At 36.7% G+C, this 14,698-nt stretch overlaps 1 protein-coding gene across 1 annotated transcript in view; it reads left to right on the plus strand.

Moving 5' to 3' along the window:
- Positions 1 to 14,461, plus strand: part of LOC113296430 (primary amine oxidase 1-like) — a 33,272-nt gene extending 18,811 nt beyond the window's left edge. The window contains exons 7-8 of the mRNA XM_026544737.1: positions 13,698 to 14,102; positions 14,284 to 14,461. Coding sequence (XP_026400522.1) covers positions 13,698 to 14,102; positions 14,284 to 14,461 — 583 coding nt within the window. The remainder of the gene's footprint in view (positions 1 to 13,697; positions 14,103 to 14,283) is intronic.
- The last annotated feature ends 237 nt before the right edge of the window (positions 14,462 to 14,698 follow it).

Raw genomic sequence — 14,698 nt, forward strand, 5'->3', positions numbered from 1 at the left:
ATTTGGGTGAAGCTAGTGTAATCTTGGGAATCAAAATAACTAAAACTGATATTGGTATTTCTTTAGATCAATCTCACTACATTGAAAAAATTCTGAGGAAGTATGAATATTTTGATTGTAAACCTGTTTGTACTCCGTTTGATCCTACTGTGAAATTGTTTAAGAATACCGGATAAAGTGTTAGACAATCTGAATATGCTAGTATAATTGGAAGTCTGCGTTATGCAACTGATTGTACTAGACCAGACATTGCATATGCAGTGGGAGTTCTGTGTAGGTTTACCAGTAATCCTAGTTTGGAACACTGGGATGCTATTGAGAGGGTTATGCGGTATCTGAAAAGAACCACAAACCTAGGACTACACTGTAAGAGGTATCCCGCAGTCCTTGAAGGATTTAGCGATGCTAATTAGAACACTCTCTCAGATCATTCCAAGGACACCAGTGGATATGTTTTTACAATTGTCGGGGGCGCTATATCTTGGAGATCAAAGAAACAGACAATTATATCCCAATCTACGATGGAGGCTGAATTGATGGCACTAGCAGCAGCTAGTGAAGAGTAAGGATGGCTGAAGAGTCTGTTGTCAGACATTCCAGTATGGGAAAAACCGATACCAGCCACTTTGATCCACTGTGATAGTACCGCGGCTATCGGAGTAGTAGAGAATTATTATAATAACAATAAGAATCGACAGATGCGTCGAAAGAACGACACAGTTAGAGAATTTCTCACAACGGGTGTTGTTAGAGTAGATCATGTAAGGTCTGAACAAAATATAGCTGATACTTTGACGAAAGGATTAGCAAGAGAAAAGGTATGGAATACCTCTAAAAGTATGGGACTTTTTCCCGTGAGAAGTTGAGTCATTTGTAATGGATACCCAACCTAGAAATAGGTTCAAAGGGACTAGACGAAGTTACAAATGATATGATAGAGTCATGCACTCCCATAGCATGATATCCTGAAGTGGGAAACAGGTTGAGTGTTTAAACTCTTAATGATGTCTATAGCTCTTAAGTTAGAGTGGGATACACAGGAGTATCCTTGATAGACTCACCTATACGAATGTGAAGGTATGGACGCCTTCTATGAGAACTTGGGCATTTCTCTAGATCGTTTGTTAAGAAAGGGATAAGCACATGGCCTTAATGTGCAAACTTAAGGACATTACTCTAGATGTAGTTGTGTGTGTTAAATAATCTAATGTTAGTAAGATTTCAAGACGCGAGTCACTCTAGTCACCTAGTACTTAGAAAGTTTAACACTATGTAGAGGTTCAAGTCGAAAGGCACCTTTGCTTATGCACAACTATATAGCACTTGCTCAATGTTTTTAAAATATAAGTGGGGGATTGTTGGGAGATATATATATTTAAAAACATAGTTTTGTAATATTATATCAAACTTAGAGAAATAGTGTGGTGGTATTATTTTGGGCTCCCACACTATAGACTTGGGTTCAAGTCTCACCCCTTGCATTTGACTAGGTATATTATTTATATCTATACTATTTATCAAAATTCCGGGAGAGCGGGGCCTTGGAAGGTCTGGTGACTTAAAATAAAACTTTTTGCAGATTTGACTTTTGGTTTTCAAAACGTTTTTTTTAAGGAAATTATTCTCTAATTAATTTTCATTAATTTTGGTATTATATTCTGCCCGTTTTCTGACTGTTACAGAAGATTAATTTTGGGTAATTAATCAGAATTTATTTTCATTAAACTTAATTGATTCTCTTAAGCTGTTATAAGGCTGGTTTTCTGTAAAGAGAAAGTGATCTGTTTTTGTGATTCTGAGCAAGTGTTAGAAAGAGTATTGTGATTCGATTTCACATAGTGCAGAGAAATCGAACAAGAGAGTATCAGCTGTTTTATCCCATAGGTTTTCGACAATTTTTTACTGCTAGCACAATCAAAGAGGCAGAGTCGCGAAATACCTTAAAGATAGCGACCTAGTCCGCGACTCAGCTGTTTGAGATTCGGTTTCATTATTTTTTCATTCTTTCCAACAATTTTAAGGTATTTCATTTTGCTATGGAGGTTGAAAAGAAGCGGTTTGATGATACCAACAAGCCATTCAAATTTGAAGGGATGCATTTCAGAAAATGTATGTTGAAGATGTTCTTTTATCTCAAACTCATGAAGCTGCATATGATTGTGTCGAGTGTTCATCATGTAACCCTGGAACCTGCTGTTGATAAGACTGCTGCTGCTGTTAAGACTGATGTTGTCGCTGCTGATGTTGATGATGGTGTTGCTGCTACTGATCCACCTCCTACCGGTGGTGCCAAAGACGTTTTTTCTCAAACTCCTGAGGAGAAACAGAAGGCCATTGATAAATGGGTCGATGATGACTTTGATTGCAAAAACTACATTCTTAACGCATTATCTGATGATTTATATGAGTATTATTCAACTTTTGAAACTTCTAAAGATGTGTGGGATGCATTACAGAAAAAATATGACACCGAGGAAGCTGGCTCAAAGGAGTATGTTGTGAGCCGGTACTTGAGATACCAAATGGTGGATGATAGGTCAGTTGTTGCACAGGCTCATGAACTTCAAATGTCTAATGGAATGGGATTCTCACACCGAGGAAGTTGGCTCAAAGAAGTATGTTGTGAGCTATAGATAATGAATGGGATTCTCACATGTCTAATGGAACTTGGCGTATAGTAGATTTACCTCCTGGTTGTAAGCCTATAGGTTGTAAATGGGTTTTGAAAAGGAAACTCAAACCTGATGGAACAGTAGATAAGCACAAGGCTAGACTGGTTGCTAAAGGATTTAGGCAACGAGAAAACGTAGACTTTTTTGATACTTATTCTCCTGTTACTAGATTAACATCTATACGTGTTTTGATTGTTGTTGTTGATGCTCATAATCTTGTTATTCACCAAATGGATGTTAAAACTGCTTTTTTGAATGGTGAACTAGAAGAGGAAATATACATGAAACAACTTGAAGGTTTTGTAATTCCCGGACAAGAACAGAAAGTATGTAAGCTAGAGAAATCTCTTTATCGTTTGAAACAAGCTCCTAAACAATGGCATGAGAAATTTGATAATTTAATGATTTCAAATAATTTCAGAATAAATGAGGGTGACAAATGCATCTATCATAAATCTGAGAATGATGTGTGTGTGATTGTTTGCTTGTATGTGGATGATTTGCTGATATTTGGTTCCAATTTATCTGTTTTCAATGAAACTAAAAGCATGCTTAGTTTGAATTTTGACATGAAAGATTTGGGTGAAGCTAGTGTAATCTTGGAAATCAAAATAACTAAAACTGATAGTGGTATTTCTTTAGATCAATCTCACTACATTGAAAAAATTCTGAGGAAGTATGAATATTTTGATTGTAAACCTGTTTGTACTCCGTTTGATCCTACTGTGAAATTGTTTAAGAATACCGGAGAAAGTGTTAGACAATCTGAATATGCTAGTATAATTGGAAGTCTGCGTTATGCAACTGATTGTACTAGACCAGACATTGCATATGCAGTGGGAGTTCTGTGTAGGTTTACCAGTAATCCTAGTTTGGAACACTGGGATGCTATTGAGAGGGTTATGCGGTATCTGAAAAGAACCACAAACCTAGGACTACACTGTAAGAGGTATCCCGCAGTCCTTGAAGGATTTAGCGATGCTAATTAGAACACTCTCTCAGATCATTCCAAGGACACCAGTGGATATGTTTTTACAATTGTCGGGGGCGCTATATCTTGGAGATCAAAGAAACAGACAATTATATCCCAATCTACGATGGAGGCTGAATTGATGGCACTAGCAGCAGCTAGTGAAGAGTAAGGATGGCTGAAGAGTCTGTTGTCAGACATTCCAGTATGGGAAAAACCGATACCAGCCACTTTGATCCACTGTGATAGTACCGCGGCTATCGGAGTAGTAGAGAATTATTATAATAACAATAAGAATCGACAGATGCGTCGAAAGAACGACACAGTTAGAGAATTTCTCACAACGGGTGTTGTTAGAGTAGATCATGTAAGGTCTGAAGAAAATATAGCTGATACTTTGACGAAAGGATTAGCAAGAGAAAAGGTATGGAATACCTCTAAAAGTATGGGACTTTTTCCCTGAGAAGTTGAGTCATTTGTAATGGATACCCAACCTAGAAATAGGTTCAAAGGGACTAGACGAAGTTACAAATGATATGATAGAGTCATGCACTCCCATAGCATGATATCCTGAAGTGGGAAACAGGTTGAGTGTTTAAACTCTTAATGATGTCTATAGCTCTTAAGTTAGAGTGGGATACACAGGAGTATCCTTGATAGACTCACCTATACGAATGTGAAGGTATGGACGCCTTCTATGAGAACTTGGGAATTTCTCTAGATCGTTTGTTAAGAAAGGGATAAGCACATGGCCTTAATGTGCAAACTTAAGGACATTACTCTAGATGTAGTTGTGTGTGTTAAATAATCTAATGTTAGTAAGATTTCAAGACGCGAGTCACTCTAGTCACCTAGTACTTAGAAAGTTTAACACTATGTAGAGGTTCAAGTCGAAAGGCACCTTTGCTTATGCACAACTATATAGCACTTGCTCAATGTTTTTAAAATATAAGTGGGGGATTGTTGGGAGATATATATATTTAAAAACATAGTTTTGTAATATTATATCAAACTTAGAGAAATAGTGTGGTGGTATTATTTTGGGCTCCCACACTATAGACTTGGGTTCAAGTCTCACCCCTTGCATTTGACTAGGTATATTATTTATATCTATACTATTTATCAAAATTCCGGGAGAGCGGGGCCTTGGAAGGTCTGGTGACTTAAAATAAAACTTTTTGCAGATTTGACTTTTGGTTTTCAAAACGTTTTTTTTAAGGAAATTATTCTCTAATTAATTTTCATTAATTTTGGTATTATATTCTGCCCGTTTTCTGACTGTTACGGAAGATTAATTTTGGGTAATTAATCAGAATTTATTTTCATTAAACTTAATTGATTCTCTTAAGCTGTTATAAGGCTGGTTTTCTGGAAAGAGAAAGTGATCTGTTTTTGTGATTCTGAGCAAGTGTTAGAAAGAGTATTGTGATTCGATTTCACATAGTGCAGAGAAATCGAACAAGAGAGTATCAGCTGTTTTATCCCATAGGTTTTCGACAATTTTTTACTGCTAGCACAATCAAAGAGGCAGAGTCGCGAAATACCTTAAAGATAGCGACCTAGTCCGCGACTCAGCTGTTTGAGATTCGGTTTCATTATTTTTTCATTCTTTCCAACAATTTTAAGGTATTTCATTTTGCTATGGAGGTTGAAAAGAAGCGGTTTGATGATACCAACAAGCCATTCAAATTTGAAGGGATGCATTTCAGAAAATGGATGTTGAAGATGTTCTTTTATCTCAAACTCATGAAGCTGCATATGATTGTGTCGAGTGTTCATCATGTAACCCTGGAACCTGCTGTTGATAAGACTGCTGCTGCTGTTAAGACTGATGTTGTCGCTGCTGATGTTGATGATGGTGTTGCTGCTACTGATCCACCTCCTACCGGTGGTGCCAAAGACGTTTTTTCTCAAACTCCTGAGGAGAAACAGAAGGCCATTGATAAATGGGTCGATGATGACTTTGATTGCAAAAACTACATTCTTAACGCATTATCTGATGATTTATATGAGTATTATTCAACTTTTGAAACTTCTAAAGATGTGTGGGATGCATTACAGAAAAAATATGACACCGAGGAAGCTGGCTCAAAGGAGTATGTTGTGAGCCGGTACTTGAGATACCAAATGGTGGATGATAGGTCAGTTGTTGCACAGGCTCATGAACTTCAAATGTCTAATGGAATGGGATTCTCACACCGAGGAAGTTGGCTCAAAGAAGTATGTTGTGAGCTATAGATAATGAATGGGATTCTCACATGTCTAATGGAACTTGGCGTATAGTAGATTTACCTCCTGGTTGTAAGCCTATAGGTTGTAAATGGGTTTTGAAAAGGAAACTCAAACCTGATGGAACAGTAGATAAGCACAAGGCTAGACTGGTTGCTAAAGGATTTAGGCAACGAGAAAACGTAGACTTTTTTTGAAACTTATTCTCTTGTTACTAGATTAACATCTATACGTGTTTTGATTGTTGTTGCTGCTGCTCATAATCTTGTTATTCAACAAATAGATGTTAAAACTGCTTTTTTGAATGGTGAACTAGAAGAGGAAATATACATGGAACAACCTGAAGGTTTTGTAATTCCTGGACAAGAACAGAAAGTATGTAAGCTAGAGAAATCTCTTTATGGTTTGAAACAAGCTCCTAAACAATGGCATGAGAAATTTGATAATTTAATGATTTCAAATAATTTCAGAATAAATGAGGGTGACAAATGCATCTATCATAAATCTGAGAATGATGTGTGTGTGATTGTTTGCTTGTATGTGGATGATTTGCTGATATTTGGTTCCAATTTATCTGTTTTCAATGAAACTAAAAGCATGCTTAGTTTGAATTTTGACATGAAAGATTTGGGTGAAGCTAGTGTAATCTTGGAAATCAAAATAACTAAAACTGATAGTGGTATTTCTTTAGATCAATCTCACTACATTGAAAAAATTCTGAGGAAGTATGAATATTTTGATTGTAAACCTGTTTGTACTCCGTTTGATCCTACTGTGAAATTGTTTAAGAATACCGGAGAAAGTGTTAGACAATCTGAATATGCTAGTATAATTGGAAGTCTGTGTTATACAACTGATTGTACTAGACCAGACATTGCATATGCAGTGGGAGTTCTGTGTAGGTTTACCAGTGATCCTAGTTTGGAACACTGGGATGCTATTGAGAGGGTTATGCGGTATCTGAAAAGAACCACAAACCTAGGACTACACTATAAGAGGTATCCCGCAGTCCTTGAAGGATTTAGCGATGCTAATTGGAACACTCTCTCAGATCATTTCAAGGACACCAGTGGATATGTTTTTACAATTGTTGGGGGCCCTATATCTTGGAGATCAAAGAAACAGACAATTATATCCCAATTCACGATGGAGGCTGAATTGATGGCACTAGCAGTAGCTAGTGAAGAGGAAGGATGGCTGAAGAGTCTGTTGTCCGACATTCCAGTATGGGAAAAACCGATACCAGCCACTTTGATCCACTGCGATAGTACCGCGGCTATCGGAGTAGTAGAGAATTGTTATAATAACAATAAGAATCGACAGATGCGTCGAAAGCACCACACAGTTAGAGAATTTCTCACAACTGGTGTTGTTAGAGTAGATCATGTAAGGTCTGAAGAAAATATAGCCGATACTTTGACGAAAGGATTAGCAAGAGAAAAGGTATGGAATACCTCTAAAAGTATGGGACTTTTTCCCGTGAGAAGTTGAGTCATTTTTAATGGATACCCAACCTAGAAATAGGTTCAAAGGGACTAGACGAAGTTACAAATGATATGATAGAGTCATGCACTCCCATAGCATGATATCCTGAAGTGGGAAACAGGTTGAGTGTTTAAACTCTTAATGATGTCTATAGCTCTTAAGTTAGAGTGGGATATACAGGAGTATCCTTGATAGACTCACCTATACGAATGTGAAGGTCTGGACGCCTTCTATGAGAACTTGGGCATTTCTATAGATAGTTTGTTAAGAAAGGGATAAGCACATGGCCTTAATGTGGAAACTTAAGGACGTTACTCTAGATGTAGTTTTGTGTGTTAAATAATCTAATATTAGTTAGATTTCAAGACGCGAGTCACTCTAGTCACCTAGTACTTAGAAAGTTTAACACTATGTAGAGGTTCAAGTCGAAAGGCACCTTTGCTTATGCACAACTATATAGCACTTTCTCAATGTTTTTAAAATATAAGTGGGGGATTGTTGGGAGATATATATATTTAAAAACATAGTTTTGTAATATTATATCAAACTTAGAGAAATAGTGTGGTGGTATTATTTTGGGCTCCCACACTATAGACTTGGGTTCAAGTCTCACCCCTTGCATTTGAATAGGTATATTATTTATATCTATACTATTTATCAAAATTCCGGGAGAGCGGGGCCTTGGGGCCTTGGGAGGTCTGGTGACTTAAAATAAAACTTTTTGCAGATTTGACTTTTGGTTTTCAAAACGTTTTTCTTAAGGAAATTATTCTCTAATTATTTTTCATTAATTTTGGTATTATATTCTGCCCGTTTTCTGACTGTTACGGAAGATTAATTTTGGGTAATTAATCAGAATTCATTTTCATTAAACTTAATTGATTCTCTTAAGCTGTTATAAGGCTGGTTTTCTGGAAAGAGAAAGTGATCTGTTTTTGTGATTCTGAGCAAGTGTTAGAAAGAGTATTGTGATTCGATTTCACATAGTGCAGAGAAATCGAACAAGAGAGTATCAGCTGTTTTATCCCATAGGTTTTCGACAATTTTTGACTGCTAGCACAATCAAAGAGGCAGAGTCGCGAAATACCTTAAAGATAGCGACCTAGTCCGCGACTCAGCTGTTTGAGATTCGGTTTCATTATTTGTTCATTGTTTCCAACAAATTTAAGGTATTTCATTTTGCTATGGAGGTTGAAAAGAAGCGCGTTGATGATACCAACAAGCCATTCAAATTTGAAGGGCTGCATTTCAGAAAATGGAAGCTGAAGATGTTCTTTTATCTCAAACTCATGAAGTTGCATATGATTGTGTCGAGTGTTCATCTTGGAACCCTGGAACCTGCTGTTGATAAGACTGCTGCTGCTGATAAGACTGTTGTTGTCGTTGCTGATGTTGATGATGGTGCTGCTTCTACTGATCCACCTCCTACCGGTGGTGCCAAAGACGTTGTTTCTCAAACTCCTTAGGAGAAACAGAAGGCCATTGATAAATGGGTCGATGATGACTTTGATTGCAAAAACTACATTCTTAACGCATTATCTGATGATTTATATGAGTATTATTCAACTTTTGAAACTGCTAAAGATGTGTGGGATGGATTACAGAAACAATATGACACCGAGGAAGATGGCTCAAAGAAGTATGTTGTGAGACGGTACTTGAGATACCAAATGGTGGATGATAGGTCAGTTGTTGCACAGGCTCATTAACTTCAAAAAATTCACCACGAAATTATGACCGAAGGTATGAAAACTAATGAACAATTTCAAGTTTCTGTAATGATTGACAAGTTACCACCTAGCTGGAAATATTTTCGTAATACTTTGCGTCACAAGACTAAAGAATTTTCTCTTGAAAGTTTGATTGTTAAGCTCAGGGTTGAGGAAGAATCTCGGAAACAAGATAAGAAGGAAGAGATTCTCATTGTTTCTAACAATAAGACTCATCCGAGTTTTAAATCTAAGAAACCTAACCAGAACCAAAAGAAAAGAGGAAGACCTAATCAAAACAAGAACCAACACCCATCGAGAAATGGACAGAATTCCAATTCTGAGTTTCTTTGTTATACCTGTAATAAACCAAACCACATGGCTAGGAATTGCAGGTTTAACAAGGAAAAGAATAACGCACAAGCTAATGTTGTGGGTGACGTTATAATTGCCATGGTCTTTGATCCAGAGTTCTACATGGTTGGTGGATCTGATGGGTGGTGGATATACAGTGGTGTTTCGCGTCATTGTTGTTTTGATAGGTCCATGTTTAAGACTTATGTTGAAACCAAGGATAAGAAAGTGTTGTTGGGAGACTCTCACAGCACTATGGTGAAAGGTTCTGGTACAGTAGAGTTGAAGTTTACTTCTGGGAAGACACTCATGCTGAAAGATGTCCTTCACACTCCAGAAATGAGAAAGAACCTTGCTTCCGTCTATCTTCTCAACAAGGCTGGGTTGTATCAAAGTATTGGGTCTGATATTTACACTATAACTAAGAATAAGAGTTTTGTAGGAAAGGGTTATGCTACTGATGGAATTTTTAAGCTTAATGTTGATGTTATGAATAAAATTGAATCTTCTGCGTGTATGGTTTGAAATTTTAATGTTTGGCATGGTAGGCTTTGTCATGTGGGTAAAAAGTTAGTAAATAACATGAGCAAGTTAGGTGTCCTCCCTGAATTTTCTGAAAATGATTTTGAAAAATGTGAATACTGCAGTCAAGCAAAAATAACCAAGACTTCACATAAATATGTTGTAAGAGAATCCAAACCACTAGACTTAATACATTCTGATTTGTGTGAATATGAAGGTATCCTAACTAGAAATGGAAAAAGGTATATCATGACGTTTATTGATGACTGTTCTAATTATACTTATGTTTATTTGTTGAGCCATAAGAATGAAGCTGTTGAAAAGTTTAAGATCTTTATTTCTGAAATTGAAAATCAATTTGGTAGAAAAATTAAGAGGTTTCGTAGTGATAGAGGCAGTGAATATGATTCTGCTCCCTTTACTGAAATTTATCAAACTAATGGCATAATACATGAAAGAACTGCTCCATATAATCCTCAAATGAATGGAAAAGCTGAAAGAAAGAATCGTACACTGGCTGAACTTACCGTTGCTTGTTTGCTTAGTTCTGGTGCTGCTTCCCATTGGTGGGGTGAATGTTTGTTGACTGTTTGCCATGTATTGAATCGCATTCCCAATAATAAAACCAATATTTCTCCTTATGAAATCTGGAGAGGTAGAAAACCTAATGTCTCTTATTTTAGAGTTTAGGGTTGTTTAGCTTTTGTTAGAAAACCTGATCCTAAAAGACATAAGTTAAAAAGTAGAGCCTATGAATGTGTTTTTATTGGTTATGCTCAAAACAGTAAAGCTTATAGGTTCTTTGATATTAATAATAAGGTTATTATTGAATATATTGATGTTGATTTCTTTGAAGAGAGATTTCCTTTTAAATCTAGAAATAGTGGGGGTAATAGTGGGGGTTCAATACCAAGTACTTTACCTAGTTCTGATTCTGAACCTAGATTAGAAGAACCTAGAAGTGAAGAAACTAGGGTCATTGAATTTGAACCTAGATGCAGTAAAAGAGCTAGGACTGAGACAAAAGATAAAAATCCCGATTTTGAATTTTACGCTATAGAGGAAGAACCTTCTAATTTACAAGAGGCGTTTAGTTCTGCAGAGTCTAGTTTCTGGCAAGAAGCTGTAGATAATGAATGGGATTTTCACATGTCTAATGGAACTTGGCGTATAGTAGATTTACCTCCTAGTTGTAAGCCTATAGGTTGTAAATGGGTTTTGAAAAGGAAACTCAAACCTGATGGAACAGTAGATAAGCACAAGGCTAGACTGGTTGCTAAAGGATTTAGGCAACGAGAAAACGTAGACTTTTTTGATACTTATTCTCCTGTTACTAGATTAACATCTATACGTGTTTTGATTGTTGTTGTTGATGCTCATAATCTTGTTATTCACCAAATGGATGTTAAAACTGCTTTTTTGAATGGTGAACTAGAAGAGGAAATATACATGAAACAACTTGAAGGTTTTGTAATTCCCGGACAAGAACAGAAAGTATGTAAGCTAGAGAAATCTCTTTATCGTTTGAAACAAGCTCCTAAACAATGGCATGAGAAATTTGATAATTTAATGATTTCAAATAATTTCAGAATAAATGAGGGTGACAAATGCATCTATCATAAATCTGAGAATGATGTGTGTGTGATTGTTTGCTTTTATGTGGATGATTTGCTGATATTTGGTTCCAATTTATCTGTTGTCAATGAAACTAAAAGCATGCTTAGTTCGAATTTTGACATGAAAGATTTGGGTGAAGCTAGTGTAATCTTGGGAATCAAAATAACTAAAACTGTTAGTGGTATTTCTTTAGATCAATCTCACTACATTGAAAAAATTCTGAGGAAGTATGAATATTTTGATTGTAAACCTGTTTGTACTCCGTTTGATCCTACTGTGAAATTGTTTAAGAATACCGGAGAAAGTGTTAGAAAATCTGAATATGCTAGTATAATTGGAAGTCTGCGTTATGCAACTGATTGTACTAGACCAGACATTGCATATGCAGTGGGAATTTTGTGCAGGTTTACCAGTAATCCTAGTTTGGAACACTGGGATGCTATTGAGAGGGTTACGCGGTATCTGAAAAGAACCACAAACCTAGGACTACACTATAAGAGGTATCCCGCAGTCCTTGAAGGATTTAGCTATGCTAATTGGAACACTCTCTCAGATGATTCCAAGGCCACCAGTGGATATGTTTTTACAATTGCTGGGGGCGCTGTATCTTGGAGATCAAAGAAACATACAATTTTAGCCCAACCTACGACGGAGGCTGAATTGATGGCACTAGCAGCATCTAGTGAAGAGGCAGGATGGCTGAAGAGTCTGTTGTCAGACATTCCAGTATGGGAAAAACCGATACCAGCCACTTTGATCCACTGCGATAGTACCGCGGTTATCGGAGTAGTAGAGAATTGTTATAATAACAATAAGAATCGACAGATACGTCGAAAGCACGACACAGTTAGAGAATTTCTCACAACTGGTGTTGTTAGAGTAGATCATGTAAGGTCTGAAGGAAATATAGCTGATACTTTGACGAAAGGATTAGCAAGAGAAAAGGTATGGAATACCTCTAAAAGTATGGGACTTTTGCCCGTGAGAAGTTGAGTCATTTGTATTGGATACCCAACCTAGAAATAGGTTCAAAGGGACTAGACGAAGTTACAAATGATATGATAGAGTCATGCACTCCCATAGCATGATATCCTGAAGTGGGAAACAGGTTGAGTGTTTAAACTCTTGATGATGTCTATAGCTCTTAAGTTAGAGTGGGATACACAGGAGTATCCTTGATAGACTCACCTATATGAATGTGAAGGTCTGTCCGCCTTCTATGAGAACTTGGGCATTTCTATAGATCGTTAGTTAAGAAAGGGATAAGCACATGGCCTTAATGTGCAATCTTAAGGACATTACTCTAGATATAGTTGTGTTTGTAAAATAATCTAATATTAGTTAGAGTTCAAGACGCGAGTCACTCTAGTCACCTAGTACTTAGAAAGTTTAACACTATGTAGAGGTTCAAGTCGAAAGGCACCTTTGCTTATGCACAACTATATAGCACTTGCTCAATGTTTTTAAAATATAAGTGGGGGATTGTTGGGAGATATATATATTTAAAAACATAGTTTTGTAATATTATATCAAACTTAAAGAAATAGTGTGGTGGTATTATTTTGGGTTCCCACACTATACACTTGGGTTCAAGTCTCACCCCTTGCATTTGACTAGGTATATTATTTATATCTATACTATTTATCAAAATTCTGGGAGAGCGGGGCCTTGGGAGGTCTGGTGACTTAAAAAAAAACTTTTTGCAGATTTGACTTTTGGTTTTCAAAATGTTTTTTTTTAAGGAAATTATTCTCTAATTAATTCTCATTAATTTTGGTATTATATTCTGCCCGTTTTCTGACTGTTACGGAAGATTAATTTTGGGTAATTAATCAGAATTCATTTTCATTAAACTTAATTGATTCTTTTAAGCTGTTATAAGGCTGGTTTTCTGAAAAGAGAAAGTGATCTGTTTTTGTGATTCTGAGCAAGTGTTAGAAAGAGTATTGTGATTCGATTTCTCATAGTGGAGAGAAATCGAACAAGAGAGTATCAGCTGTTTTATCCCATAGATTTTCGACAATTTTTGACCGCTAGCACAATTAAAGAGACAGAGTCACGAAATACCTTAAAAATAACGACTTAGTCCCCGACTCAGCTGTTTGAGATTCGGTTTCATTATTTTTTCCCTGTTTGCAACACGTACTATCTTGATCTCGATGTTGATGGAGACGAAAACTCGTTTGTGAAATCCACCTTGAAAACAAAGAGAGTTACAGGTGATGATGCCTCCAAAAGGAAGAGTTACTGGACAGTGGTAAAAGAAACAGCCAAAACTGAATCCGACGCAAAGATAAAATTGGGAGCGGACCCTGTAAACCCAAATAAGAAGACTAAAATGGGGAATGATGTCGGGTTCCTTCTGATTCCTGGACGGCAGCAAGCGAGTTCGCTTTTGTCGGACGACCATTATCCTCAAATTCTTGCTGCATATACCAAGTATCATGTTTGGGTGACCCCTTATAATAAGTCTGAAAAATGGGCTGCTGGATTATATGTTGATCAGAGTCGTGGTGATGATACATTGGCGGTTTTGAGTAGCAGGTATGTACTATAATCAAGAATTCCTATCTTATTTAACGTGGACACACCAGGCCATGGCCTTTGCCAAAGTTGGATTGTTCTCTAGACCACCTGTCTTCCAAATATAAGCCATTAGGAATACTTCAACGTGATTTTAGGTGCATGGCTAGTTTTGCTAATTCTGAATATTATTACACTGCAGAAATAGGGAAATAGAAAACAAGGACATTTTTTTGTGGTACACAGTGGGGTTTCACCATGTACCTTGTCAAGAAGATTTCCCCGTAATGCCAACTCTCAGCAGCGGATTCGAGCTTCGACCTACGAATTTCTTTGAAAGAAATCCAGTCCTTAACAACTTGAGTTCCCCTAAGATTTGAAAATTGTACATTCAATGTGCGATTGAATACATATTGTCATATCTGAAGTGACTTACTGTTGCAAAGTTTGTATTTGAATAGAATAAAATTGAAAGTTGAAATGGTAGATTAGGAACCCCGTATCAATAGATATGGTTATTGCTATCGCATTTCTTTTGGTGTTGTAGTTGAACAAAATTTGACACAGTTTATAGCAGCCATCTCTATAAATAGGGATTAGGGAGTAGAGTAGTCAAA

This window comes from Papaver somniferum, chromosome 7 (assembly GCF_003573695.1).
Source record: "Papaver somniferum cultivar HN1 chromosome 7, ASM357369v1, whole genome shotgun sequence".
Classification (NCBI taxonomy): Eukaryota; Viridiplantae; Streptophyta; class Magnoliopsida; order Ranunculales; family Papaveraceae; genus Papaver; species Papaver somniferum.